The sequence below is a fragment of the Rhinatrema bivittatum genome, chromosome 1, assembly GCF_901001135.1.
Source record: "Rhinatrema bivittatum chromosome 1, aRhiBiv1.1, whole genome shotgun sequence".
In the NCBI taxonomy this organism is placed as follows: domain Eukaryota; kingdom Metazoa; phylum Chordata; class Amphibia; order Gymnophiona; family Rhinatrematidae; genus Rhinatrema; species Rhinatrema bivittatum.
In genome coordinates, this window is record NC_042615.1 from 68,714,488 (window position 1) to 68,742,174 (window position 27,687).

Sequence of the window (27,687 nt, forward strand, 5' to 3'; positions counted from 1 at the left end):
CAGTTAGCATTAACAGGGATTTGCATGAGTGAAGTAAAGGTTATTATAATGTTGGCTGCTATTGCATACATTATATAGTAGTTAATGATACAACCCAAATGGATAATTTGAAGGAAACGACTAGATGTGCATACTTCAACCATTTTTTTCATATAGTAAGCAAACCTGTGTTCTCTGCTAAGCCTTATGAAAACATACTTCACTGCTGTACTCACAATGTAAATGAACAGAAAGATCCGGAAGAGAGAGACACTAGCCTGCTGGCTGCAGTATTCATCACTGTCATTGGTTTAAATGGATGAGGCTCTGTAGAAGTGAAATAATTAGTATACCATTCATACACAAGGGATTAGTCTATCTGCTATATGACCAATATAGGACACATTTATTGCTTTTTTTTTTTCATTATGTACCTTTGAGAAAAACCTTTGATACTCCTGGGACATAATATCTTGTAGATGGAACAGCTTTTGCTGAGTACTAAAGAATCTTATGTAAAACATTTAATTAAATGAAGCACTAGGATACAGCCATTCTTATACCTTCCTATTTTTTATAGCTTTGCTTCTAGTTTTGGGAATATATTGGTCAAGAAACACATGCACAATGATATTAACTTTGTGCTTTCAAACATTTGTTTTACTATACCATAAGTAATCTATTATTCATGTTGAGCTGTTCCATAAAAACTGAATACAAATAAAGTTGGATTGTTTGGATTGAGGATCAGAGAAAAAGTAAATTTGTGAAGGTGAATAAATCAATGGTACTGACTTCTGAGGAAGCTACTTGCTGGGATGGTGAGAGTAAAAAGATAAATGTTAATTTAGAAAATTCTATCTCACTCCTGGTTTTGAGGGGTATGGAGAAGATGACTGTGAAATAGTGCCTCTAGTGTTCCCTTATTTACCTGTGCAGGACCAGGCTAGATGCCTGGTTCATCTTAAACGCCTTAAGGAGAGTATGGGTGGAATCCTGTGGGGCAGGTGGAGCTTAGAGGTCATAACCAGAGACTGGGGAATAAGAGCTGGGATCCAGGTGGGGATAACCACACCAGGCCCAGGTCTCCAGGAGGATGGCAGCTCCTGTGAGTAACACCATCCAAACACTGAGCTAAGACGAAGCAGCACAACTGTGAGTAAAGAGAGAGTACACTGTCTGAAGATAAAGTCAGTCTACTGCTGTGTATATGACTGACGCTATGAATAAAATTCATGTTTTAAGAAAGGCTGGAGTCAGACTGAATTTCTGCCTCCAAGCATGTGGGAATCACCACTCATTCCTACAGTGACCATGATGATTTTGAAAGCTTTAACTCATTTCTGGTCCTGAAATAGGGATTGTATGAGCAAAATGTGGATCAACACAAGGCTTTGAGCTTCAAGAAAGTAAGATGTTTGCTGAGTTCCAACAGATAAATCATGCAGAGCTGGACCACATTTTAATTAATGCAAGAGCTACTTTCCTCTCACTTAGCCCATGCCTGGCATGGTTTTTCAAGATGGTTGGCCAGGGTTTAAGTCCAAGTATAAGGCCATTATAAACACATCCCTTAGGGAAAGATATGATCCAAGGGGGTTAAAATTAATGTAAAATAAAAGACTAATCTGCAGCCAAATGATTTTAATGACTATAGATCTGTTTCAAGCATGCCTTTTCTGGGTAAACTTATTGAAAAGACTGTTGCTTTGCAAATGCAGGAATATCTAAAGGAAGAAAAGAAATACATTTCCACAGTCATCTCAAATATATTTTTACAATATAATAAAAAATACTAGACACTGAATAGCACCAAATATCAATCCATGTACACAGCTCAGGAATTTTTCAAAATGGAGGACAGAATAAACTGCTATTGATTATGCTTGGAATATATGAAATAATTTGACTTTTCTTTTACAATAGCTTCCTGTATTTCCCATGGAATTGATAGTAGATTAACTAGTTTTAGCTGCTTGGTTTAGCATTAGGTCAGTTTTTGAATGGGGACAATGTGCCTATCAGAAGTCTTGAAGAACCCTCCCTTATTTTAATTAATTATTATGCAATTTGGTTGTAAAAACTCTTAATTAATTTGCTTTTATATGCTTTTATATGCTTGGATAATATTACATTTGTTCCTTTACTTTATAAGTTGCGCCTGCCTCTGGGTAGGCGTAGGTTGCGCGCACCAGCCAACGGATTTACGCATGTAGGGATTTGAAAATCTGCCCCGTAGGGAATATATATAATATATATTATGTAATAAAAATATTATATCTATATATTATATAATAAATGAGAGAAAACTATTTTCAAAAAGTTCCCAACATTATATAGAAATATCAAAAAGAGAGAACAAAGGGAACAATATAGCAAAAATAAATTATTTTTAGTTAATTCTTAATTTTTATTTTTTAATCAAACAAACACACTATGGACATTATTTTCCAAGGCTATCGCAGGCTTGCGCTAATAGCGCAAGCCTGCGATAGCTAGCGAAGGTAGCTCACGCCTGCGCTACCTACATCGGGGTGGTCGGCCCCAGAAGAGGAGGAGTTGGGGCGTCACCAGGGCGTCACCGGGGCCGACTCTGCAACGACGGCGCGGGCAGCGAAAAGGTAAGGGCCTTTTTGCTGCCTATTTCGCGCCCAATAACTCCACCATAGAAGGTGGAGTTATTGGGCGCGATGCCGGCAGCGATCGCATCGCGGAGGTGCGATCGCTGCCAGCTAGCACAGGACCGCCCGCCCAGTTTTGGTCCCCCGCCCCTCATTACCGCATTTTTCTAAAGTATTGCAGGCCTGCGATACTTTAGAAAATGAGGCCTTTATTACCCTAAAAATTAAACAATCACCAAAGTGAACATCGCTGCATAATGAATCTTACAAAACCTTCTTTAAAAGATTCATTTTAAACAAAAAAGCTTTCTGTAACCTTTAAAATAATGTCCATAAATGCTTCATTAATGTCCCAGAAGCTAAATGTTGCAACGGAGTGCACTGACTGCAGCAACTATAAGTCCTGTTGCCATAGTGTTTTGAAAATCTCCAAATAATTGTCTATTATAACTTACAATTTAGTAGATAAATGACTGTAATTCACAAATGCTGCCAGTATGAAAACCATTTGTTGACAAGAATTAACTGAAAATAATAAATCATTTTTTTGCTCTATTGTTCCTTGTTCTCTCTTTTTGATATTTATATATTATATATATATATATATATATATATACATATATTATATATATATATATTGAGAACATTTTCCATAGAGCACCTAAATTTAAAGGCATATGTTTTTTCAGCCTGTAGAAGCCCAGTCAATTTTCATATCAACATACTCTCACACATTGTGCTTGAATAACAGCTTGTTACGCAGTTGGGTCAATGTGTGCACTTAAGCACTGTTAAACAATGATGTAAAGTATTCACGTTAGCGGCATGCCTACTTCATGTGTATATTTTTGAGACTTAAATGTACATGTGTAGTTTCCAACCATGCCCCTGAATCACCTCTTTTTAAAGAGGCTAAACATACTCATGTTGTGAATGCATGCATATACTTATAGGTGATGGAAAATCCACTAATGTGGATTCAGAAAATCTGTCCAACTTCCCAAGGTATGCAGATAGATCTTGTCTTACTCTTTGAAATGTTACCCTATAGAGCCTTTGGGGGTTGAGAATGCTGCTGTCAGCTTGTCTCATTTTCTTGCACTATGGTCAAAACATATATCTCCCTGCACTGGGTTCAATATAGGTATTCTATGTTATAGAATTATACACAATATACCCGTATTTTCACATTAGATACATTTAAAAACTTTATTACATATATTCATTAAAAAACATACATAACACACCCTAAAATTTTCATGCACCCTCTCATTCATTCATCTAAACAACATATTATCAACACACCTTAAAAACCTCTCCTTAACATAATATGTAGTTAATTACATTTGAAATTGATACAATGTAAACATATCCCTTCAATTACATATTTTCAATCACATCTCTCAGCTTATTTATCACAGAAAGTTTTCACACATACTCAATTTTAATCTAAACACATTCTTCACAAAGATTTACTTTTATTTCATCACAAAAACCTTTTATTTCATATCCTCTCAATTCTTTTTACCGTCCCTTTCAATTGCTGTCCCGACAGGAAGCTCCTGTTTCACCCGTCGGTTTCCTCAGGGGATTAACCTTATATTCAAACTGGAAAACTCTTGGAAAACATTCAGTAAATCTGTATCACCGATCACCTCATGTATAATGCTTTTACTGCCGAGCCCAATGTAATCAAGGAACCTTAAATAAAAATCAATCCATTATAATAAGCACTTCCATTTTTACCTTCACCATTTATCTTTATAAGTTCATCCCATATTCAACTGTGGTATCCAATAATTTAAAAACATTTTTAAACATTTTAACTGCTTTAAATATTTACAAGAACAACTCTCCTAGTCATTGTTTTTTGCGTCACCACACTCACCTTTCTTCCACTCACTAACTCAGTCCTCAATCAGCTTCCATTTCCTTATTGTTTTAAACAAACTATATTTCCTCGACCTCTGTGCTGCTTCTCCACTATATTATATATGCCTATATTGTGCCTAGGAGAGGGCAGGCCGAGGACGCTCTCGGAGGTGCAGCAGTGTGGCCATGCCGCTAAGAGGAGACGGGGGAGGGGGGGTACCCCTCCGCTGGGAACACTGTCGGGGTGCAGCCCTGGACCGGCGGTCGATGCCGCAGAGGAGGTCAGCGGCCCGCGCCTGGAGACCCTCTGTGCTCACGCGCCGACGGCAGCCCCGGGAGCAGGCAGGAGAGGTAGGAGGGGCTAGCTGTGGCTGGCTGCGGGTAGGGTTTATAACAGTGCGCAAATGTACGCCCAATTTTATAACATGCGCCCGCAGCCGTGCGCATGTTATAAAATCAGGGGTTGGCGCATGCAAGGGGGTGCACACTAGTGTACCTTGCGCTCGCCAAGCCCTCAGGGAGACCAGTTGGCTTTCCCCGTCCCCCCCCACCTTCCCCTCCCTTCCCCTACCTGTCCTGCCTCCCAGCCCGAAACCCCCTTACCTTTATTTCACAAGTTATGCCTGCCAGAGGCAGGCATAACTTGTGAAATAACTTGTGAAAATCTGCCAGAGGCAGGCATAACTTGTGAAATAACTTGTGAAAATCTGCCCCAATGAATATGCATGAAGTATATCTGCATGTACTGCCTCCATTGTAGGCAAATATATCTCATGCATATTCACTGTGGATATCCTAAAAACCAAACTTGTTTGTGGCACTCTAGGAGCACAGTTGCTTACCCCTGCACTACACTGTATTGCATCCCAGTTTACTTCAACTACCACATTGGATGTGTTTTATCCAACTTCTTGCCATAAAAATCCAAATTCCAAGAAATCCATATTCACCTGTTATCCAGCTGAACAAGGTAGACAGATATATATCCAGTCAAATTGACCAAGATATATAGCTGAGCAGCTGTACTGCTGAATATACCCTGCTATTTATTAATTAGCTGGATAAGTTTATCAGGCTAATTTTACTTATCCGGCTAACTTAGCTGGACAAGGCTGAGTATTTTCACTAAGTATCTCTGCCTTGGAGCACCCCATCCCACTCACCACTTAGCTGGTTAACTATTTAGCCATATAAATATTTATCCAACTATGTGGCAGCTGCTGAACGTGGCTGAATTTTCAAATGGCATCACTTAGCCGAATGTCTTAACATGTCCGGAAATAGCCTGGCCGCACGCACAAGTGCGCCAAATTTTAAGTGGGCACACATATATGCGTGCAAATGCCGCTTTTACCACATAAATCAGGGGATTTTAAAAGGAGCAAGCACCAACTCTATTCCCAGTTTTACCAGTTCATCCCCAGTTTACCCAGTTAAGATAGAGGTCTTCCAAACATCACTAGTATAATAGCCTTCACTCCCCTAGTTATCCCCAACCCCTAAAACCTCACAGATCTGCCTATTTTTCTTCATTTTTTAACTTACACGTCATCCATAGCAGAAGTAAAGCTATGTGGCAGAGGACCTCATCACACGCAAGACTGCCTAAGTATTTATGTGCGCATCTCAGGTTCATGCTCTGAAATGCCCATGCCCACCTAGACCACACTCATGCCCTACAATTTTTAAAAAACTTTTGAGATATGTGCGCTCCGGGAGATACGGATGTATATTGGCAACTTTTAAAATCTGCTCGGCACTTGCGAACCCTGACATATTAGCACATCCCCTAATTAATGCATGTGTTGGGCTTTTAAAATTCACTTTTAAATATGAATCTCTAAATGATGAAATGGCTATCTATACAATCCAAAGTATTGCAAGCATATTGTTAAATAAGAATAGAATTAAAACATTTGAATTTGTCTATTATCTGCTATAGGTTTTACTGAAAACATTTTCTTTTTAGAAATAAATATAGATTTTCATTCTGGGCCTCATTTTCTAAAGTATCACAGGCCTGCGATACTTTAGAAGATGAGGGGCGGGGGGCCGAAATGGGGGGCAGGCCTGCGCTAGCCGGCAGCGATCGCACCGGCGCAGTGCGATCGCTGCCGGTTTCGCACCCAGTAGCGCCACCATAGGAGGTGTAGCTATTGGGAGCGAACGCGGACGCGAAAAGGGCCTTACCTTTTCGTCATCCACGGCGTCTTCGCGGAGTCGGCCCCGGTGACGCCCCGACTCCTCCTCTTCAGGGGCCGACTCCGCCTCCATTTTGGTATCGCATGTGAAAAAGGACATTTCGCGTGCGAAACATCCCTTACCGCGTGCAATACCTTTAGAAAATAAGGCCCTCTGTTGTTTGACTGTAGTTTTCTTTTGCTATGTTGGACTTCCAGTTTAACCAGAAACAGTTTATATGTGGGGTTATGGTATTATGCAACCCTGCATGAAGAGTTCAAAGGAAATGTTTACCTTTTTACAGATAACACTAAGATACGCAACAAACTGGACACCCCTGAGGAAATAGACACAATAAAATGTGATCTAAGAAAGCTTGAGGATTAGTTGAGAGCTTCAAGGCATAAAAGTGCAGAATTATGTTTTTTGGTTGCAGAAATCTGACAGAGCAGTACAGAATGGACTAATATGTAAACCAGCATGATGCGATCCATATCGCGAATGCCGGTATAGAAAAACACTAAATAAATAAATAAAATAAATAAGAGTACCTACAGTACCTGAATGTAATCCACTTTGAAGCGCTGAAAAAAGGGTGAAAAGCGGAATATAAATCTAAATAAATAAATAAATAAATAAGAGCAGTGATTTTGTCTGATGGCTTCAAGGTAGTGAAGTAGTGTGATATGGTGGTTGCCAGAGCCAGAGAGATGTTAGAGTGCATGGGGGCAGGCATAACTTGTCGAAACTAGATGATAATATTTCTGTAGATGTCATTGATGAGACATGTTAAAGACATTCATACCGTAAGTTACAAGTAATACACAAGAGGCAAAACATTTTTTCAGGTTGAAGGAAATTATAAAAAAAGGGGCCATCATTGGCTTAATGGCAAAAGGCTGAACAGTTAAATTACATAAGAAAATATTTATTCACAGAAAGAATGCAAGATATGGAAATCCTTCCAACAGTAGCAGTAAAGATAAAAACAATGGGGTAGATTTTATAAGAAAGCGCGGGCGTACTTTTGTTCGCACAACCCTGCGCAAACAAGAGTACGCCGGATTTTAATAGATACCCACGTAGCCGCGCGTATCTTTTAAAATCCGGGGTCGGCGCGCGCAAGGGGGGAACATTTGTGCACCTTGCACGTGCCGAGCCCTGCGCGCGCTGCTTGATCCCTCCAAGGCCGCTCCAAAATCGGAGCGGCCTCGGAGGGAATTTCCCCCCCCCACCCCCACACCTTTCCTTCCCTTCCCCTACCTAACCCACCCCCTAGCCCTAACTAAATTGCCCTCCCTCCTTTTATTTTAAAAGTTACGCCTGCCCGAGGCAGGCGTAACTCGCGCATGCCGGCTGGCTGCCGGCGCGCCATTCCCCGGCCCGGGAGCAGTTTTGAAAGCCTTGGCCACGCCTCCGGAACACCCCCAGGCCGGCACCACACCCCGACACGCCCCCCCGACATGCCCCCCCAAGCAAAGCCCCGGGATTACGCGCGTCCCAGGGCTATGCGCGTGCCGGCAGCCTATGCAACATAGGCTCGGCGCGCGCAGGGGGAGCTTGTGGCAGGTTTTCGGGGGGTACGTGTCTATCTTATGCACGTACCCCTTTGAAAATCTGCCCCCATATTAGAATTCAAGAAGGTATGTGAAATGCAGAATATCCTTAGTTGCTAGGAATTTAAGATGAAACCAAATACCAAATATTTTTTGAGGTATTACAATAAGAAAACAAAATAGACAGACTAGATTGGTCTTGTAATTGTTACCTATTACAGGATTCTATGGGGTCAATGATCAAATGGTTTCTTCTGCTAATTATGGGTTTTAGCTAGACAGATCATGGGCTTTTAAAATTCCTGTGCTCTGACCACTTCCTAGTTATTCAGCTAAGTAGTTAATCACATAAAAATGATCCAGACAACTGTGAGGCAGTTTGGGGGTGTTTCAGGGCAGAGTTAAGTTAGTTAGATGAATTATCCAGCTATCCTTAATAAACAGCGTTAACCAGATTACTTATCCAGTTAAGGCTGGTTGTGCTGTACAGCAAGCCTAAAGTTTATCCATGTAACTAGGACTTTATTCAGCAGAGTGCATATGGGCAGTGTTCTGCTGAATATCTCGGACAAGTTATCCAGCTAGGGGGGTCATTTTCCAAGGAGTTACCGCGGGAGATAATTCTGCAAATCGCGCTAACAGCTGTTAACGTGATTTGTGAATTCTGTATTCAGGGGGTGGAGTATATGTAAAGTAGGAAAGAGTTATCGTGTGCTGTGAAACAGCTGCAATGTTAGTGCGGCTCCTAATGCAGCCAATAGCTACACCTCTTTCATTTGTGTTACAGGCTGGTAAAGGTTTATTGCAGTTCATGATGTTTCTGGACAGCCTATGAGAGAGAGAGAGAGAGACTTGCAATAGTGCCTCCTCCCTAGACAGGTATTTGTATCCCTATGGGAGGCCCACCTAGTAACTCGAGGTGGGGATTAGGTATGAGTGTAGGGGGTTGGGGGCCACCTTGACATTCAACATGAGACGTACGAACAGAACAGTGCTCTCTTGTGAAGATTTGCTGGCCTTCGGAGTGAGGAAACTCACTCCAAGATGAGATTTGGACAATGTTCTCTCCACCTAGCTTGATGGCCCTTTCTGTAGGCCCGGCATTTCGGCGCGTAACGGGTTACACGTGTAGCCGGGCCCCTTTGAAAATGTGTGCGGTGCGCGCAAGGCCCAGCCATGTGCATAACCCCCGTTTTTTTACACGCGTGGCCGATTTAATAATTGAACGAAAATCTTTAGTGTTAGATGAGCTGGCCTGGCTGCTCAGTGGGAAATGCTATGTACTCCCATGTGGAAGACATGGGTTCGTGGGCTAGGCTTCAGCATTTTAGACTGGCAGGGGCCGAGGTTGCTATGGAAGCATTATTCACGGCCCTTGGTGGGAAGGGAGCCTTAGCCAATGAATTATTATCAGCTAAAGAAACTATTGCTATCTCTAGGAGTGAGTAATAGGAAATAGGTCTATTTTTATGGGATTTTCTGGGAACGTGCGACTTGGACTGGCTACTATCAGAGACAGGAAGCTGGGCTCGACGGACCTTGGTGTGACCCAGCATAACATTTCTTCCGTTCATCACTCAGAGCTGACAGTTGTCAGACTTAGGGTCCCCATAAGCTGGGCTCAGGAGGGAGCTGCGTTTGGGGGCTTCTGGTCAGGAATTGTCACCGCGATGACTGGGTTGAGTTGGAAGGGGGATCAAAACCTACAGTTAGTTGCAAAGTAACGCTCATGGCACTATAGCTCAGTGCAGCCTGAAGCCCAAAGGAGCAGCACTAAACTATCAGGTCAAAAAAAAAATATATTTACTGGTGAGGAAGTGAGGGCAAAACTAAAGATCGAGTAGGCTGTAAGACAGAAACAGGCAATTCTGGCCCTTGCGTGCTGAAAACAGATCTGGGTTTTAGGATATTCAGAGTGAACATACATGAGACTATGTACATACAATGAAAGAACCTCAGCATATTGAGAAAAGGGTTAGATTAAATAGGTTGGGTAGTCTTTATCTGTCATCACACTCTCTATTGCTAAGTTTTATTGTCCAGAACTAATTTCATTTTGGATTACTGCAGCCTCAGTTTTTCCTGTGAAATGATGAACTCTGTCCTCTTTTTGAAATGTGTTATTGGCAGTTTTTTTTTTTTTTTTCGAGAAGGCTAGTAACTAATGAAACTGGCAGCTTCTCTGCACAGCTCTGTTTGAAGAGTTTCCATCCAAAAGTACAGTTGCTGAATACTGAAATGTTCATGGAGGGTGATTTGCTTAATAATGCCATATATATACTGTATAATCTTACAAAATCCATGATGTCTGTCAGTAATGCTTACGAAACTATTAATTAAGCATTCATTGCACAATGCGCTTTTGTAACTTTTGAGAGTGTGAGAATTTAAAAGAAAATAGTTTGTGAAATGTATGCTCTGGGAAATGTATGTACTGTACATGTAAGGCTTAGGCACTCTCCCATGTCCTTAATTCGGAGGCCTTTCTCGGTGTTGATGCTGAATGTAACTTGCCTCAAGCTATGAATGAAAAATTCATGAGCTAAATATAAGTGAATAAATATTTGGACCCCTTCAGTATGCCAGGAAGAGATGGAAGATTAAAGCTGGTGGGTAATGATGTTGCCCTACATAGCTGCAGAATTTTGAGACTGTGACAGGCTAGGACTTGAGGGAGGGGGCAGGCAGGGATTGAACACTATTCTGCCACGAAGGCCCATGCCGTGTATTGACTGTGACATGTCAAAATTTTATAGGAGGATAAGAGACTTGTTCGTTTACTTCCTCAACAAGAAGGGCTTACGAAATTATTTTTTGCATTCCTAGCAAGCAATATCAGAAATATAATGAATCACATATTTCTTATTAAACTAACTTGTTTCCTCCCTTGTGATGGATTTTCATCTCTGTGTTTGAGGATAGTTTAATAAAAATACATTAACTTGGGGGGGGGGGGGAATTTACAAAAGTTATAGGTGCCTAACTACAGAGTTAGGCATCTAAGGATGGACTGAGAGTTTATCCTAGTTGAGGGGCTAAATTTAGCTGCTGTGGCCAGCTCCGGGTCCAGGATGAGGTTGGGGGAAGAAAGTTAGGAGCCTCAGGCTGATTTTTAGTGCCAGGTTCCTAACAGGCCCCAAAAACTCGACAGTGAAAAAGCAGGCCTCAAACTAACCACTAGGCTGATGCCCTGAAATGTAACATTTTTTCACAAAAAAATCTTTCACATTAGAAATTGCACAAAATGCCAACAGACATTCAAAAACATTAAAGAGTAGCTATTTTGTTTCAGATGCTAACAACCCCCAGCTTAATAGCAACTACTAGCATTAATCTTTGCACATCCACTTATGCACATAAATCTTGTATCACAGATAGGTTTGAAAATTGGGCTCTGTGCATGTAAGTGCATGCATACAAATTACTCTGTCCAGAAAGGGGGTGTACCTTCACGCAAGTGAACCTCTGTGCATATCTGGCCACTTAACATACCTGGGAACTCTGAATTTTCCCTAGAGAGTCAGGAAATTAGCATTAATTTCCAGATCTCAGGGAAAACACTAGAAAGCTCTGAGCCACTCCAGCCAGGGGAGGAATAAGCCTGGAGCACACACACTGCAGGCGGTATATGGGAAGAAACTGCAACCTTGATTCCAGGACTTGAGACACAGCTGAGGATAGAGTACGGCTGGACGTTTGTGAGCTGTGACTTATAAGGGGATGGGAGCAAGGAGAGTGCTGGGTCCGAGGAAGAAGAAGGGAAAGAAAGCTGGGATCATCCCTGGAAGTGGTAAAAAGTGGTGGTGGTGACGGAAGGAGATAGTATGGATTAGCAGGGAGGAGGTGAAACAGAGAAAGTTAATAGGATGAGGGCAAAATGAGGTAGACTCTGGAGTAATCTAAGGAAATATTTCATTACAGAAAGGATATTGGATGCATGGAACAGCCTGCCCGTGGAGCTGATGGACACAAAGACAGTATATAAATTCAAGGAGGCATGGGGAAAGTACAGAGGATCTCTGAGGGAGAGGTAGGGATTGTAAAGCTGAGCAGTTGGTGTGGTTGGACAGGCTAGATAAGACAGTCACATATATATGATAAGCGCTATTCCTTCCTCTTAACTTCCCTCCCCCCTCCCCCCACCCATCAAGAGCAATCTCAGGGTTCCCAAGTATACTACTTATCCATGAATTTTCAAAGCAAACATATGGGCATAGGTTTCCTTTAAAAATCTTTAGTAAGGTTTGCATGTACAATAAGAAATACATTTTCAAATGGCCTTTGTGTGTAAAAATACTCGTGGATATGCTGTTTTATAAATGTCAAGCATATGTGGACATTTTTCATTTCGTGCATGCATTTTTACAGCAGAAAAAAAAGAGTTCACCAGGGGTTTTCTGAACAGGTTCAGAAGTATGCAGGGTAGTTGCTATTTTTTAAGAAATATGCACGCATACATTATCAAAATTATTTGTACACTTTGACACCTGCTAATTGGTGCAAGTGAAATCAGATTTGTCTATTGGCTGCAGGTTCTGGGTGTGAGGTCTGGGTGAATTTGTGGGGTTATTAGGGTTAAGTGCTAGAGGGTTTAGATGGATTGGAAATAGACTGGGTGAACTGGTGGAGATATTGGCGAACTGGTAATTTCAAGTATGAACGGAACTATTGTCAGAATAGTATATATATGCATAGTTTATAAAATACCCACCTCCACATTACATGTGCATGTTATATTATATATACACCTAAAATATGCATACATGTCTATAAAATAGGTAGAGAAATTGGGTTTTCTTGCATTGGAAATATTTGCGCATACTGAAACATATGACAGTTACTTTCAAAGCAGCGCTTGGGCACATATATGCGCACATTTGTTGGCCCTCGCCCAGGGATGCAGCTGTTTTATAACATACACGCATATTATGCGCTCACATTATAAAATAGCCTGACTACATGCAGAAGTGCGCTCAATTTTAAGTGGACACATACCTGTGCATGCAAATGCTGCTTCTACCGCATAAATGGGAGTATTTTAAAAGGCACACGCACTGACGCCATTGCCAGTTTTTCCGGTTCATTCCCAGTTCGCCCAGTTAAGGGATAGGTCTTCCAAAGCTCCTAGTTTAATAGCCTCCCTCCCCCTTTTAGCACCAGCCTTTAAAACCCCGCTAATCTAAATATTTTTGTTTTCTAAATTACACTTCATCCACAGCAGAAGTACATTTACGCAGCAGGGGACCCCGTCGTACTCCAGTGCGTGCAAATTTCATATTAAAATCCCCAAACGCCCATGCCCCACCCAGACCGAGCCCATGCCTCGCCCATTTTTGGAAACATTTAATTTGTGCACGCAGCAGCATGTACACACATATCCCAGAGGCTTTTAAAATCTGCTTGGTGTGTGCTAGTCTGACATATTCGCCCATCCCATAATTGATGCTCATGTTGTGCTTTTAAAATTCATCTTTATGCATATACTTTCGATGCAAAATTACACAGTATTTTTTAAACTGTGCAGTGTGCAGTTCCTGCACACAGTTTAGAAAATACTAGCATAAATCTCTACGCATCCACATACACATTCAAATGCTATACTGTGGATAGGTTTGAAAGTTAGGCTCCCTGACTTTGTCAATATGCAGAGAATTATAAAGTTGACTTCCTTGGACTTGTTAAGTGGTGTTATGCAAATCAATCAGAGGCCAATGAGCATAAAAGTATACATGTAACTCGATTTAATGCGCACTTTTACCTACACTGAGGAGAGACTTTCTGGGGTGGGATATTTGGGCAGAGTTGCTTTTTAAAAAGTTAGAGGACAACTTTAATATATGGGCAAGCGCACCAATGAATGCACATAGATGCATTTGTATTCATACATATTTTGTATTGTGCATGCAAATGTGCCCACACTTTATAAAATGCTCTTAAACCTACCTAAGAGCTTGCTCGCGTATCTAAAAGATATGCGGCATATATTTTCAACATATACGGATAAATAGCATTTTAACACTTAACTGGCTGTATTACTTAATACTTAGCCAGATAAGTAGTGTTTTTGAAATATATCTGGCTAAGTGACAGAAAAGTAGCCAGCCAGAGAAGCAAAATTTTATCCGGATATGTGGTGCAAATCTCCTATATGTAAGTCATGGGATAGGTGGCAGTGGCAATCTCCTTTTGTGGATTACAAACTGGTTAAAAGACAGGAAACAGAGAGTAGGATTAAATGGTCAATTTTCATAGTGGAAAAGGGTGAACAGTGGAGTGCCTCAGGGATCTGTACTTGGACAGATGTTTTTCAATATTAGAGATGTGATTCGGCTGAACCTTTCGGTTTGGCCTTCGTTATCGGCCTGCCATGGGAAATTTTGTTTTCCCACGGTTTGGGCCAGTTTTATTTTGGCTGCTCCCCTGAAACAAAACACGAAACCCTCCCCAACCCTTCAAATTGAATTATAGGGGGTACTAAAAAAAACAAACCCAAACCCACCCCAATCCTTCAAATTTAATTAATTGAAACCCCCACCCTCCCACCCCCCCAAAACTTGCTGAAATTCCCTGGTGATCCAGCGGGAGTCCCGGGAGCGATCTCCATCTCTTGGGCCATCGGCTGCAAGTAATCAAAATGGCTCTGATGGCCCTTTGCCCTTACCATGTGATAGGGGCTAGCGGTGCCATTGGCCGGCCTCTGTCACATGGTAGGAGCAATGGACGGCCGGCACCATCTTAAAAAGGTTTTTGGGGGGGTCGGGAGGGTGGGGGGTTGCAAATAATTAAATTTGAAGGGTTGGGGTGGGATTAGTGTTTTGTTTTTTTTAAATGTGCCCTTTCTCCCCCCCAAAACCAATAAGAAAACCACATGAAATATTGTGGGTTTTCTTATCGTTTCGTTGCCCCCGCCCCCAAAATGTGATGAAATAGGAAATATCGTCTCTATTTTCTATTTCATCGCAAACAAATGCACATCCCTATTCAATATATTTATAAATGAACTGGAAAGTAATACAACGAGTGAGGTAATCAAATTTGCAGATGATACAAAATTATTCAGAGTAGTTAAATCACAAGCAGATTGTGATAAATTGCAGGAAGACCTTGTGAGACTGGAAGATTGGGCACCCCAATGGCAGATGAAATTTAATGTGGACAAGTGCAAGTTGATTCATATAGGGAAAATAATCCTTTCTATAGTTATACAATGTTAGGCTCCATATTAGGGGCTACCACCCAGGAAAGAGATCTAAGCATCATTGAAATCATTGGCTCAATGTGCTGCAGCAATCAAAAAAGCAAACATAATGTTAGGAATTACCAGGAAGGGAATGGTGAATAAAACTGAAAAAGTCATAATGCCTCTGTATCACTCCATGGTGAGACCCTACCTTGAGTACTGTATAAAATTTGGTCACTGCTTTTCAAAACAGATACAGTTGCAGTGGAAAAATACAGAGAAGGGTGACCAAAATGTTAAGTGGGATGGAACAGCAACCTTGTGAGGAAAGGCTAAAGAGGTTAGGTCTGTTCAGCTTGGAGAACAGACTGCTGAGGGGGGATATGATAGAGGTCTTTACAATCATAAGAGGTCTAGAACAAGTAAATATGAATCTGTTATTTACTCGTTCAGATAATAGAAGGACCAGGGGGCATGCCATGAAGTTAGCAAGTAGCTCAGTTAAACTAATTGGAGAAAATACTTTTTCACTCAATGCACAATTAAGCTCTGGAATTCATTGCCAGAGGATGTGGTTAGTGCAGTTAATGTAGCTGGGTTTAAAAAAGGTTTGGATAAGTTCTTGGAGGAGAAGTCCATTAACTGCTATTAATCAAGTTGACTTAGAGAATAGCCACTGCAATTACTGGCATGAATAGCATAGGATCTACCTAGAGTTTGGGTAGTTGCCAGGTACTTGTAGCCTGGATTGGCCACTGTTGGAAACAGGATGCTAGGCTTGATGGACCCTTGGTCTGATCTAGTATGGCAATTTCTTAAGTTCTCATATTTTGATTATTTGCATGTGCAGATTTAACTCATATAGTTTCCTTAGCACTTGTCGGCTTTTATGCATGTAAGACATCACATTTTGTAACATGTGCACATGAAAGAAATTACCAGTATGTCGAACAGTTTGCCCAGTCTCTCTCTAAGCCATTAAGCCCTCTTAGGGGGTCATTTATCAAAATGTGGTAAGGCATTAAGGACTTATCGCATGTGATAGCACCATATCGAATGGTGTGATGCAAATCCAAAAGAGGAGGAGTGGGCTTGCCAGTCTGTGAAGTGCTATTGCACAGACTTAATACTGAGAGTGAGAGAGAGAGAGAGAGAGAGAGAGAAAGAGAGAGACTGAGACTAGCCATAATACCCTCTCCCTAGATAGGTATGTGTATCCCTATGGGAGGCCCACCTAGTAACTCGAGGTGAGGTTTCGGTATTAGTGTAGGGGGTTAGGGCCACTTTGACATTCAACATGAGACGTACGAACAGAACAGTGAAGATTTGACGACCTATGGAGAGAGGAAACTCACCCAAAGATGAGATTTGTGCAAAGTTCTCTCAACCTAGCTCTACCTGGGTCCAAAAAGCAACAAGGTAGGCAATCTAGAAAAGCTGTGAGCAAATGTAAGAAAGTAGATGCCGAAGAATGTCTTTTTCAAATCTTTATTGGGCAATTTTTATTGTTTTATGGGTTTCCAGCCAATAAAGATTTGAAAAAGACATTCTTCGGCATCTACTTTCTTACGTTTACTCTACCTGGGTAACATCAAGCTAGGTGGAGATAACATTGCACAAATCTCTCTCTCTCTCTCTCTCGTGTCTGAGCTACCTGGGACCATTAACAAATGGTCCCACAGTGGTTGAATGCAGGAAATACAACAGGTATGGCACTTATCACAAAGTCTGAAAATGTTATCGCAATTTGTGCTAACTTAGCTCTTTGCATAGGTAATTAGTGCAAATTGCGATAAATTGTATATTAGCATAAACCACGCCCCTTTTGCTATCGCATGTGATACTTATCGCATTTTGATAAATCCAGGCCTTAGTGAGGTGTCAGTGTAAACTTCTCCCCAGTTTACCCTGACATCTCATGCAGTCAGTATTTGACTACAAAGAATTTTATTCTTACTTACACAGATAATTAGCAGGTGTAAATATATGCAGGTAACATACGTTTGCACGTTGCTTTGGCAGGTCATAAAACAGCAATTTATACGTGTAAATGTTTGCCCCAGCCCAGAATGCCCTTTCCTGCCCCTTTTTTATACTAATAAATTAATTTGTGCACCATTGCTTGCACATGTATATTTGAGGTTTATAAAATAGCCTATATTTATTTATTTATTTATTTTGAACTTTTATATACCGACATTCATGTGCAAACAGTACATATCATATCGGTTTACAGGGAAACAGGGAAGCATAAAACGAGAGCCTTACATCGAACAGGGTTACAGGAACTGGGATCAAATAAACAAGTAAAATAGTATGAACTTCCTGATATAAATCAACCTTAAATTGAACAAGGTGGTAATAGGAGCTGGGGTCAAGAGTAAACAAAAGAGTATGAGCCTTAAGATACTATGATACTTGGGAGAGAAAATGAATAGGAAGGAAAAAACGTAACTGAAAGAAACAAAACCAGAACTGTGGGGAAGAAAGGTTAGAGGTTCGGAGGCTTACAAGAGGAGGAATCCCTGTTATTCTAGGAGGCAGAGGGAACCTGAGATTTACTGAAAGGCTTGAGTGAATAGCCAGGTTTTGAGTCTTTTTTTAAAGATGGTCAAAGATCTTTCTTGCCGGAGGTCTGGTGGGAGAGCATTCCAATGTGAGGGGCCAGCTGTGGAGAGAGCTCGTTTCAGTCGGGAAGATTTGATGGGGGGGGGGGGGGGGTGCTATTTGCATGCACATCTGCTAATTTGATGCATGCAACTCTTCGAAAATTCAGCGCATGTTATAAAATCTGGCCCTCTGTGCATTGTAACTCTGTCACTTGATTTGTGTTATGGTCTCTGATGTATATCACTGACATTTGTAGAACCCTCTATTTTGTAACATGCTCTGAACTCATCTGCTAGATGATTTGTTGAACAAATTATTTCTATTAAAATTTTGTTATTAAAATAAATTTAAATGGCACATTCAGTGCATTGGTAAAACATCTACTTTTAGAATACTTTTAGTGTGAGAAGTTATAGTGTGTTTGCATTAGATTGCTGTATAATATACCTTGAAAATTCCCATGCAAGTGCCCTGGTACACGCAAAAACTCGTCTATACAAATTTGTGCTTTCTTTAATGGGGGTGTAACTTGTATAGGTTGACTTGTACAGATACATAAAATAAAAAGTATGCATGTGAGTCTCAAATCCACTCCAACTCTAGCCCCTTGAATGCCTCTCCCTAGTCACTTAAAATTATGTATGAAATAGGATTATGCACATATTTTTACATGCACTGAGCCCTGGGCTTTTATACAATAGCTATGTTTTATGTGCATAAATGGCTTTGAAAATGATTCCTTTAAATAAAAACCCTTTTGTTACTATAAGTAGAAATATTAGCATTGTTTAACTGTTTAATATTTTTTGTATCAATTTTTAATCATTCTTTCTTTCTTTTTCCACTGTAGTCTGCTCCCAGTTTTCAAGAGGAGTCTTTGCTATTTTTGGATTTTATGACAAGAAGTCTGTAAATACCATCACATCATTTTGTGGAACTCTTCATGTCTCCTTCATAACTCCGAGCTTCCCGACAGATGGAACACACCCGTTTATTATCCAGATGAGACCAGACCTGAAGGGAGCCCTTCTAAGTTTGATTGAGTATTATCAATGGGATAAATTTGCATACCTCTATGACAGTGACAGAGGTAAGATGCTGATAATACTGTATTCATGACTTAGCATGATGTGTAAAATAACTAAAAGAAATAAGGGGTTTTATCTTATAAAATGAGAGAAGTAATAGAACTCGAACAATTTAAAAATCAGGTATCAGTAGGTTTTTCTCTTCTGTTGTACATCCTCTCCCAAGTCACCTAGCCCACTCATCACAGGGATAGCCCTTGGCTCAGGGCCAAGCAACAAGGCTCTATTCAGAATCCTGTAATCATGGGCCTTAAATCTGGACACTAAGGGTTACTGTTGTAAAATGACTGGGACTGCTTCCCCCCTGGGGCTATGAACGTTGAGTCTATGTCATCCTCTGCTCCAGCCTAGGGAGCAGAAGAAAGTCATCCTTCTTACTGTAACTCCTTCCCCTCAGGCGCTATAGATGCTGCCTCCATGGCATCCCCAGCTGCAGTTTGTCCAGTGGGAAGAAGAAGGGCATCCTTCTTGCTGTACCATGCTTAAATATAATCACTACGGCCCTTTCTGTGTGAAACATGAAGGGGTATAAAAAGCTTTGTACTGGAGTAAAGCCCGGAGTAATAGAAGAGAATATCCTCTGAATCAGTCTAAATATCTTTCCATAGAAAAAAATACCTGGACAAAATATCTAAATATTTGGTACAAATCCCTGTTGGCTTTGCTATTTACTATCTATCTGTCCCTGATATGCAAAATTCTGGCTGGCCTTTGTGAAGGTTACAAAATGTATGCAAACAATATACAATTTTTTATCCGCCTACATTCCATGTGGTCTAGTACAGTTGCCATTCTTCATGTTTGCATATCCATAGTTAAACAATGGCTTGCTCACAATAAATTGGCCCTTAACAGCAAAAACTGAAGTTTGATTCAGAGATAGTATGCCAAATTCCAACCTTCTACAATTGACATTGATGGTATTACATATCCTGTTTGTTCCCGTATAAAAAGCCTCGGAGTGAGGATTGCCTCAAAGCTATTCTTTTGCTCTCATGTTACTTCTCTCTTCAGGTCCATGATTTTACAAACTAAGGGGTAGATTTTAAGACCTGCGCATGGGCAAACATGTGCAAACGTTACCCAGCGTGCACAAATGTATGCCCAGTTTTATAACTTGCGCGTGCAGGCGCGCACAGTTTATAAAAATCGGGGGTCGGCGCACGCAAGGGGGTGCACACTAGTGCACCTTGCGTGCGCCGATGCCCAGGAGCATCCCCCGTTTCCTCCCAGGCCGCTCCGAAATCAGTGTGGCCTGGAAGGGAACTTCCTTCCCCCTAACCTAACCTTTCCACCCTTTCCCCTAACCTTTCCCCGCCTAGTCCTACTCTAACCCCCCCAAAATTCTTATCAAAACTTTTGTGTCTGCCGGCAGCCAGCCGGCACACAATCCTCCAACACAGCAGCAAATGGCCGCTGTGTCGGAGGCCTCTGGCACCGCCTCCACCCGCTTTGGATCACCCCACCCACATCCTGCACCCGGACCGCCCCTTTTTGCAAGCCCTGGGACTTAGGCGCGTCCCAGGGCTTTATGCGTGTCACCGGGCCTTTATAAAATAGGCCCTGCGCGCATAAGGCACTCTACGCGCATAAATCCACTGGATTTGCATGTAGAGCTTTTAAAATCCGGCCCTAAGAACTTTGTGTGGTCTTATGCATTTATTGGTACTATCTGATTATCATCTAGTGGTAGAAGCATCCATACTATCAAGAATTGAATATTGTAATGCCATTTATCTTGGTGTCCCAGTGACCGTTCTGAAGCCTCTTTAACTTCTTCAGAACACAGCTGCCTGATTAATCTCCTGTAAGAGTCATCAGAAGCATATCACACAAGTTCTTGTTGAGCTGCATTGGTTGCCAGTTCGTTATCAAATTTAATATAATAACTGTCTCTTGGTGTTCAAAGTAATCAGCTGTGATTCTCCACCCTGATGTAATTCTCTGCTGAAGTTATATTGTCCAACGTGGAGTTTGAGGACTTCCCAGAGAGTTTACTAGAGTAGATCATCTTTTAGACAAGCTCAGCTTGCAGTCACAAGAGACTGTGCCTTTTCAGTTGCTTCCCATATAGTATGGAACTCCCTTCTAGCAGAGCTGCACCTAACTGACTGTCTTAAGCAGGGGCAGCTCAAGGCAATCTGTGAAAGCTATGAATAAACTGAATTACAAATTACAATACAGTAAACCTCCCATACCAATACAGCACTAACTGCCAGAGCTCAAACAGTATGAACCCTACCCATGAAAACCAACACTACAAATATTACATCATGCACTAAAACACCAATACACCTCCTATTAGGAAAGCAGAACAAGCCAGGAACATAAGAATATAAGTTGCCATACTGGGTCAGACCGAGGGTCCAACAAGTCCAGCATCAAGTCCTGCAGTGGCCAATCCAGGATACAAGCACCTGTCAAGTACTCAAACATAATTAGTTTTAATTATGCTACTTGCTAACTAGCCTGAATGCCCAATAGTCCTTGAAAGATTAAACAACCAATTCATATTCACTCATTCTAGTCCTCTCATGATTTTGTAGACCTCCATCATTTCCCCCCCTTAAACATCTCATCTCCAAGCTGAACAGCCCTAACCTTTCCTGATAGGGGAGCTGTTCCATCCCCTTTATCATTTTGTTTGCCCTTCTCTATAATTTCTCCAGTGCAATTTTATCTTTTTTGAGATGCGGCAACCAGTACTCATTTACAAGGTGCGGTCTCACCAAGGAGCGATACAGAGGCATTTCACCATTCACTTCCTAATAATTCCTAACATTCTGTTTGCTTTTTTGAGCTCCACAGCGCATTGAGCCAACAATTTCAATGTATTGTTCACCATGTCGCCTACATCTGTTTCCTGAATGGTAACTCCTAACATGAAACCCCAAATCGGGTAATTACAACATGAGTTATTTTACCCTATATGCATTACCTTACACTTGTCCACATTAAATTTATCTGCCATTTGAACGCCCAGTCACCCAGTCTCGCAAGGTCCTCCTGCAATTTATCACAATCCACTTGTGATTTAACTACCCTGAATAATTTTGTGTCATCTGCAGATTTGATCACTTCACTCATTGTTCCCCTTTCTAGATCATTTATAAATATATAGATTCCTACACAGAAAGTACACACTAGCAGAATACTTCACCTCAGACATGCATCCAGAACATAGAGAGATCCTCACCAAATACAGAATAGGGAGGTCAAACTATAAATAGAAACATGCAGACAAAACTGAATTGGAAACCACAACAAAGCCAGACAAGCAGTACAACAATCAGGCCGATTCAGTATGGTGCGCTCAGGCTCAAGCACCGTTAACCCCTTTCTAGACGCACATTTTCCATGCGATAATATTACCCCTTATCCCCTGGCACGGCCGCTGGGCCAGAGGCCTTGGTCCTGCCCCGCCCCCGCCCCTTTCACAAAGCCCCGGGACATACGTGCGTCCCGGGGCTTGTGCGCGTTGCAGGATTTACACGCGTAACCCTTTGAAAATCTGGCCCTTTGTTTTTATTGGAGATTGGAACATGATTCTAAATAAATGCAGCCTGGATCTGCTGATTCTTATCATAAAAATTGCACAAAAATCTGAGTTACAATTACTGAGGAAATTGATTCTCATAAAGCCTTGCTGTTAGCAGCCATTGATTGAATCATTATACTACACAATTGAATTCTCTGGAGGAATTTGTTGCCAGAGGATGTGGTTAGTGCAGTTAGTACAACTGTGTTTAAAAAAGGATTGGATAAGTTCTTGGAGGAGAGGTCCATTGCCTGCTATTGATTAAGTTGGCTTGGAGATTGGCCACTGCTGTTGCTGGCAACAGTAGCGTGGAATGGACTTGGTTTTTGGGTACTTACTTGCCAGGTTCTTGTGGCCTGGATTGGCCACTGTTGGAAACAGGATGCTGGGCTTGATGGACTCTTGGTCTGACTCAGTATGGCATGTTCTTATGTTCTTAAGCGCTAGACAAATTTAATATGGATTTGAAAAAGATAAAGTTTGACAAATTTTGTAGAGATGAATGGGACTACTCAAAAGGTTAAGTTTATTCTTGGATGGGCAGCTGACATCGAGTGGGTCGAAGAAGAATATGACTTTTGACTTGAGTGGTGAAGATTCCTCTGTGATGAAGATACATGAGTCAGAGAGTGTTCCACCTGTGGGGGACTATATCTGCAAAACACTTTTTTAGGGCAACACACCAGAGGTGGATGCTGGAAGTATCGAACACAGAAGGAACCAGGCAGCCTCTAACAACTACAAGTATACACAGAGTTCCTGCTGCAAGTCACATGGTCCCAGACATCTAGGAATCTCTGATCTTGAATCTATCATCATTCATATCGTCATTCACAAATCAGTGCAACCTCGAGAAAGGACTATCTTTTATGCCTACTCCTTGTTTTGACCCATTTGCATTTGAGGTAAGCCTTTTTCATTTTATTTGAACTCTTAAAATTCAGCAATTGTTTTGCTCACCAAATGCCCTCACCATATTGTTCAATTGCAAGTAATCTGTCAGTATGGATTCTTCTGGATGCCGAAGATGCCACTATAAAGACTTTCCACCAACTTGTACTTCGAGATATCTGTGAAATAGCTAAGAGTTGTCCACTTAATCAATTCTGCAATTTCAATTATTAGGAGTTTCAGGCTTTGCGTGATTACAGCAAGCCCCTCAAATAGTAATAAAACCGGCTGATAAAGGTGGGACAGTAGTACTATGTGATTGATATCAATATGAAGTTGAGATCCACTGCCAATTAATGGTTGGTTATTGAAATGGTTAATTCAAGCACCTCTTTGTGGGAGTTGCTGATTTTCAAATGTTCTGTTTTTGCTCAGAGCATGCTCAGATTTTATGCTCACTCTAAGGTAAATTTTAAAACCCTCACGCGGGCGTCCATGCGCGAGTGGTTCCTGATGCACGCACATGGATGCGCTAATTTTATAACTTGTGCATCCAGTAGTGGGTTGCGCGGGCTGGTCGGCTGCCTGTGCCTGCTTCAGTGGGACAGTGCATAATGGCGCTGACCTGGCCCACCCAGACCCCAACCCCAGCTCGCACCTTTTTCACGAACCCGTCCTTTTGGGCATACTGGGAGATACATGCGTGGCCACGGGCATTTGAAAATCCTCGCGGCGCGTGTGCGGCCCAGCCACACGCATATCTCCCGGTTTTCATCTGCGCCGCGTTTCTAAAATTGGGCCTTTAGGAAAGATCTTACAGACTGCTTGGGGTTTTGTTCAGCAACTGAGCTAGCTCCCTGTAGAGCAATTACAAGCTCCAGGGAGGTTATGACAACTAATACAACAGCATTTTTGCTTAATTAGAAATCTGCATCAAGCCATTTGTACAGAGAGTTCCATAATTTATGCTAGTGCAATGATGAATCTCAGCTATTGAGATTTGAATGCCTGAACTTGATGATGAAATGAATTATAATTAATTTTACCACCTCACAGTCCACTGGCTGTGCACTTCAGCGTCTTGAAATGAAACAATTACCCATTGCGGGTGAGATGTTGTTGCCATCTTATGTATTTTAAAGAAAATAAGCGAGATAGATGGACTCAGCTGGAGCGTGTCATATGTTTATTCGTCATGCACACGCATGTGTACTACAAAGAATCCAGTGAGAGAGATAACACCCGGGACCTACCGCCTCAATGACTGCACATTAGGGTGGTGCATGTTACACTTTACATTTATTTATTTATTTGGGGATTTTCTATTTTAAATTTGCTATAATTTTTTTTTTTTTTGGTTTTGTAAATTTTCCATTCCATGTTTCAATACACTGTAATCCATCTTGTTTAACCATTGTGCTATAAATGTGGAATAAAAAAAAACACTGAAATTCAATTAATACTATTAAATAAGGTTTGCCAAATGAAAATGACAAACCCACGGATTTTCCTGATTGGTTTGCATATTGCTATTCCTGAGTAAGCTGTGTGCGGCTATCATTTGCAGCCGACAACTTGTCTTTTTTAACATAAATGTACAATGTAAAACAAAAATGTGGCTTATATGACTTCCATTATTCATAAAGCTTTATCAGCCCTCGTTTCTTGTCCTTTTCAGGCTTATCAACCCTGCAAGCCGTGCTGGATTCTGCGGCAGAAAAGAAATGGCAAGTAACCGCCATCAACGTCGGAAACATTAACAATGACAGAAAGGACGAAACATACCGCTCGCTTTTCCAAGATCTGGAGATCAAAAAGGAGAGGCGAGTGATCCTGGACTGCGAGCGGGACAAAGTCAACGACATCGTGGATCAGGTTTGCCACCTTTCGCCCTACAGTAATGATACGGCCATCAAGGGCGGCAAAGTGGGTCTAATGGGAGTGACTTTAGAAAGGCCCCGCACAGCTGTAAAGTCTGCGTGAGCACAGCGGTAAAATCTGCAGCAGGCACGTGGATTTTACCGAGTATTTTCAAAGCGAAATTACATGCATAAGTTCTCTTTGAGAATCCGCTAAACGTATTCATGAATTACCTCGCACAGGTTTACCCCTGCTCCAAGCGGTGCGTGACTTACGCAGGGTAAATCAGGCGCATTCTGTTTAAAGTCAAAAAAGTACACGCACAAGTCACACAACTCTGCCTAACAGCACCCCCTCCAGAAGGCCTGTTCTCAGTGCACATACAAGTGTGTGCAAAACTGGGCCATCTGCACACGTTTATTTTTACCATCGTTCCAAGTAAAAATCACTAGATCACCACAGTTTGCAGTATCAACATTCACAAATTACCTCCCATTTACTACTAAAATGACCTTGCACATTGGAATATTATTATCATTACTTTTATAGTTCTCTGTTACTATGGGGGTCATTTTCCAAGGAGTTAGCGCAGGAGATAAGTCCGCAAATCGCGCTAACAGCCGTTAATGCGATTGCAAATTTTTAATTTTGTATTCAGGGGGCGGAGCATATGTAAAGTAGGAAAGAGTTATCGTGTGCGGCAAAACAGCTGTAGTGTTAGCATAGCCAATACCCTTTCATTTGTGATACGTTGTGTGTTAGAGGCTGGTAAAGGTTTATTGTAGCCTGTTTCAGAGAGAGAGAGAGAGAGAGAGAGAGAGAGAGAGAGAGAGAGAGAGAGAGAGAGAGAGAGAGAGAGAGAGAGAGAGAGAGAGAGACTTGCTATAATGGCTCTTCCCTAGACAGCTATTTGTATCCCTATGAGAGGCTCACCTAGTAACTCGAGGTGGGGATTAGGTATGCGTGTAGGGGGTTGGGGGCCACTTTCACATTCAACATGAGACGTATGAACAGAACAGTGGTCTCTTGTGAAGATTTGATGGCCTTCGGAGTGAGGAAACTCACTCCAAGATGAGATTTGGGCAATGTACAAGTACATTGCCCAAATCTCATCTTGGAGTGAGTTTCCTCACTCCGAAGGCCATCAAATCTTCACAAGAGACCACTGTTCTGTTCATACGTCTCATGTTGAATGTGAAAGTGGCCCCCAACCCCCTACACTCATACCTAATCCCCACCTCGAGTTACTAGGTGAGCCTCTCATAGGGATACAAATAGCTGTCTAGGGAAGAGACATTATAGTAACTCTCTCTCTCTTTCTCTCTCTCTCTCTCCAGTAAAATAGGCTGTCTGGACAGCTTGTTGCTAATGCTTTTGTTTATTGTAAACCGAGGTGATGTTATTAACGTGCCACGGTATATAAAAAATCACTAAATAAATAAATTAGAAATCACAGTTAACAGCAAAAACATTCACAATTATTAGTGATTAGACAGAGGGCAACAACACTTATTGAATGCTCATTGAGGTATAAATGTAGAGGATGGTAAAGTCATTATATATCGTTTCATAACTTTTATTTTAAGGTTTGTTATTTAGATAATAAGGGTTTGAGATGCTAGACAGTTTATTTTGATAAAAGATTATATAGTCTAACAGATTATGTGGTGTTCTAAGCATTTTGGAACAGCCAAGTTTTCAGGTCTTGTTTGAATTTCATTTTTGTCTGTTGTAGTTCTTAATTCTTCCGATAAAGAGTCCCACAGTCCAGGACCCACTATTGATAGCGTTCTTTCTCTTGTTTGCCACAAGTTGCAGGTGTGTAATGTTGGTATAGAGAGGAGACCTTTATTTAGTTTACACACACTGAACCCAGGTCAATTTTAGAACAGTCATTTACATGCCTAAAACCAAGTTTTATGTGCCTAAATGGCTTTGAAAATGATCCCCATTATGAGCCTGATTTACTAAAGGGATTTTCCCGTTTTGGATCTATGAGGAAAATGATTACTGCATTGGTCCCATTAGTGAATAAACAAACAGAACTGTTTCAAGATTGGTGATGTTTAACAGTCTGAGTATGGACCATATTTGCATTTTGGATGTTATTCTAGATATAGGTGCCACAGGATGCGGATATGCAACATAAAACTGACCTTTTTACTAGCTACCAATGAGATTTCACTCAGGACAAAAGCAGCATGTCAGAAGACAGAGAAAAGAAGTTTGAGACTTGAATTCAAAGGGTATGTTAGTTGCAGTAGTAAGGCTGTAGTAGGAGCACTTTCAAGTTACTGCTTTGAATTAGACC

At 41.3% G+C, this 27,687-nt stretch overlaps 1 protein-coding gene across 1 annotated transcript in view; it reads left to right on the forward strand.

The window, feature by feature from the left end:
- The window catches only part of GRIA2 (glutamate ionotropic receptor AMPA type subunit 2), a 293,056-nt gene that overhangs the window by 102,334 nt on the left and 163,035 nt on the right, over positions 1 to 27,687 (forward strand). Inside the window, 2 exon segments of the mRNA XM_029615842.1 lie at positions 18,850 to 19,089; positions 25,195 to 25,391. Coding sequence (XP_029471702.1) covers positions 18,850 to 19,089; positions 25,195 to 25,391 — 437 coding nt within the window.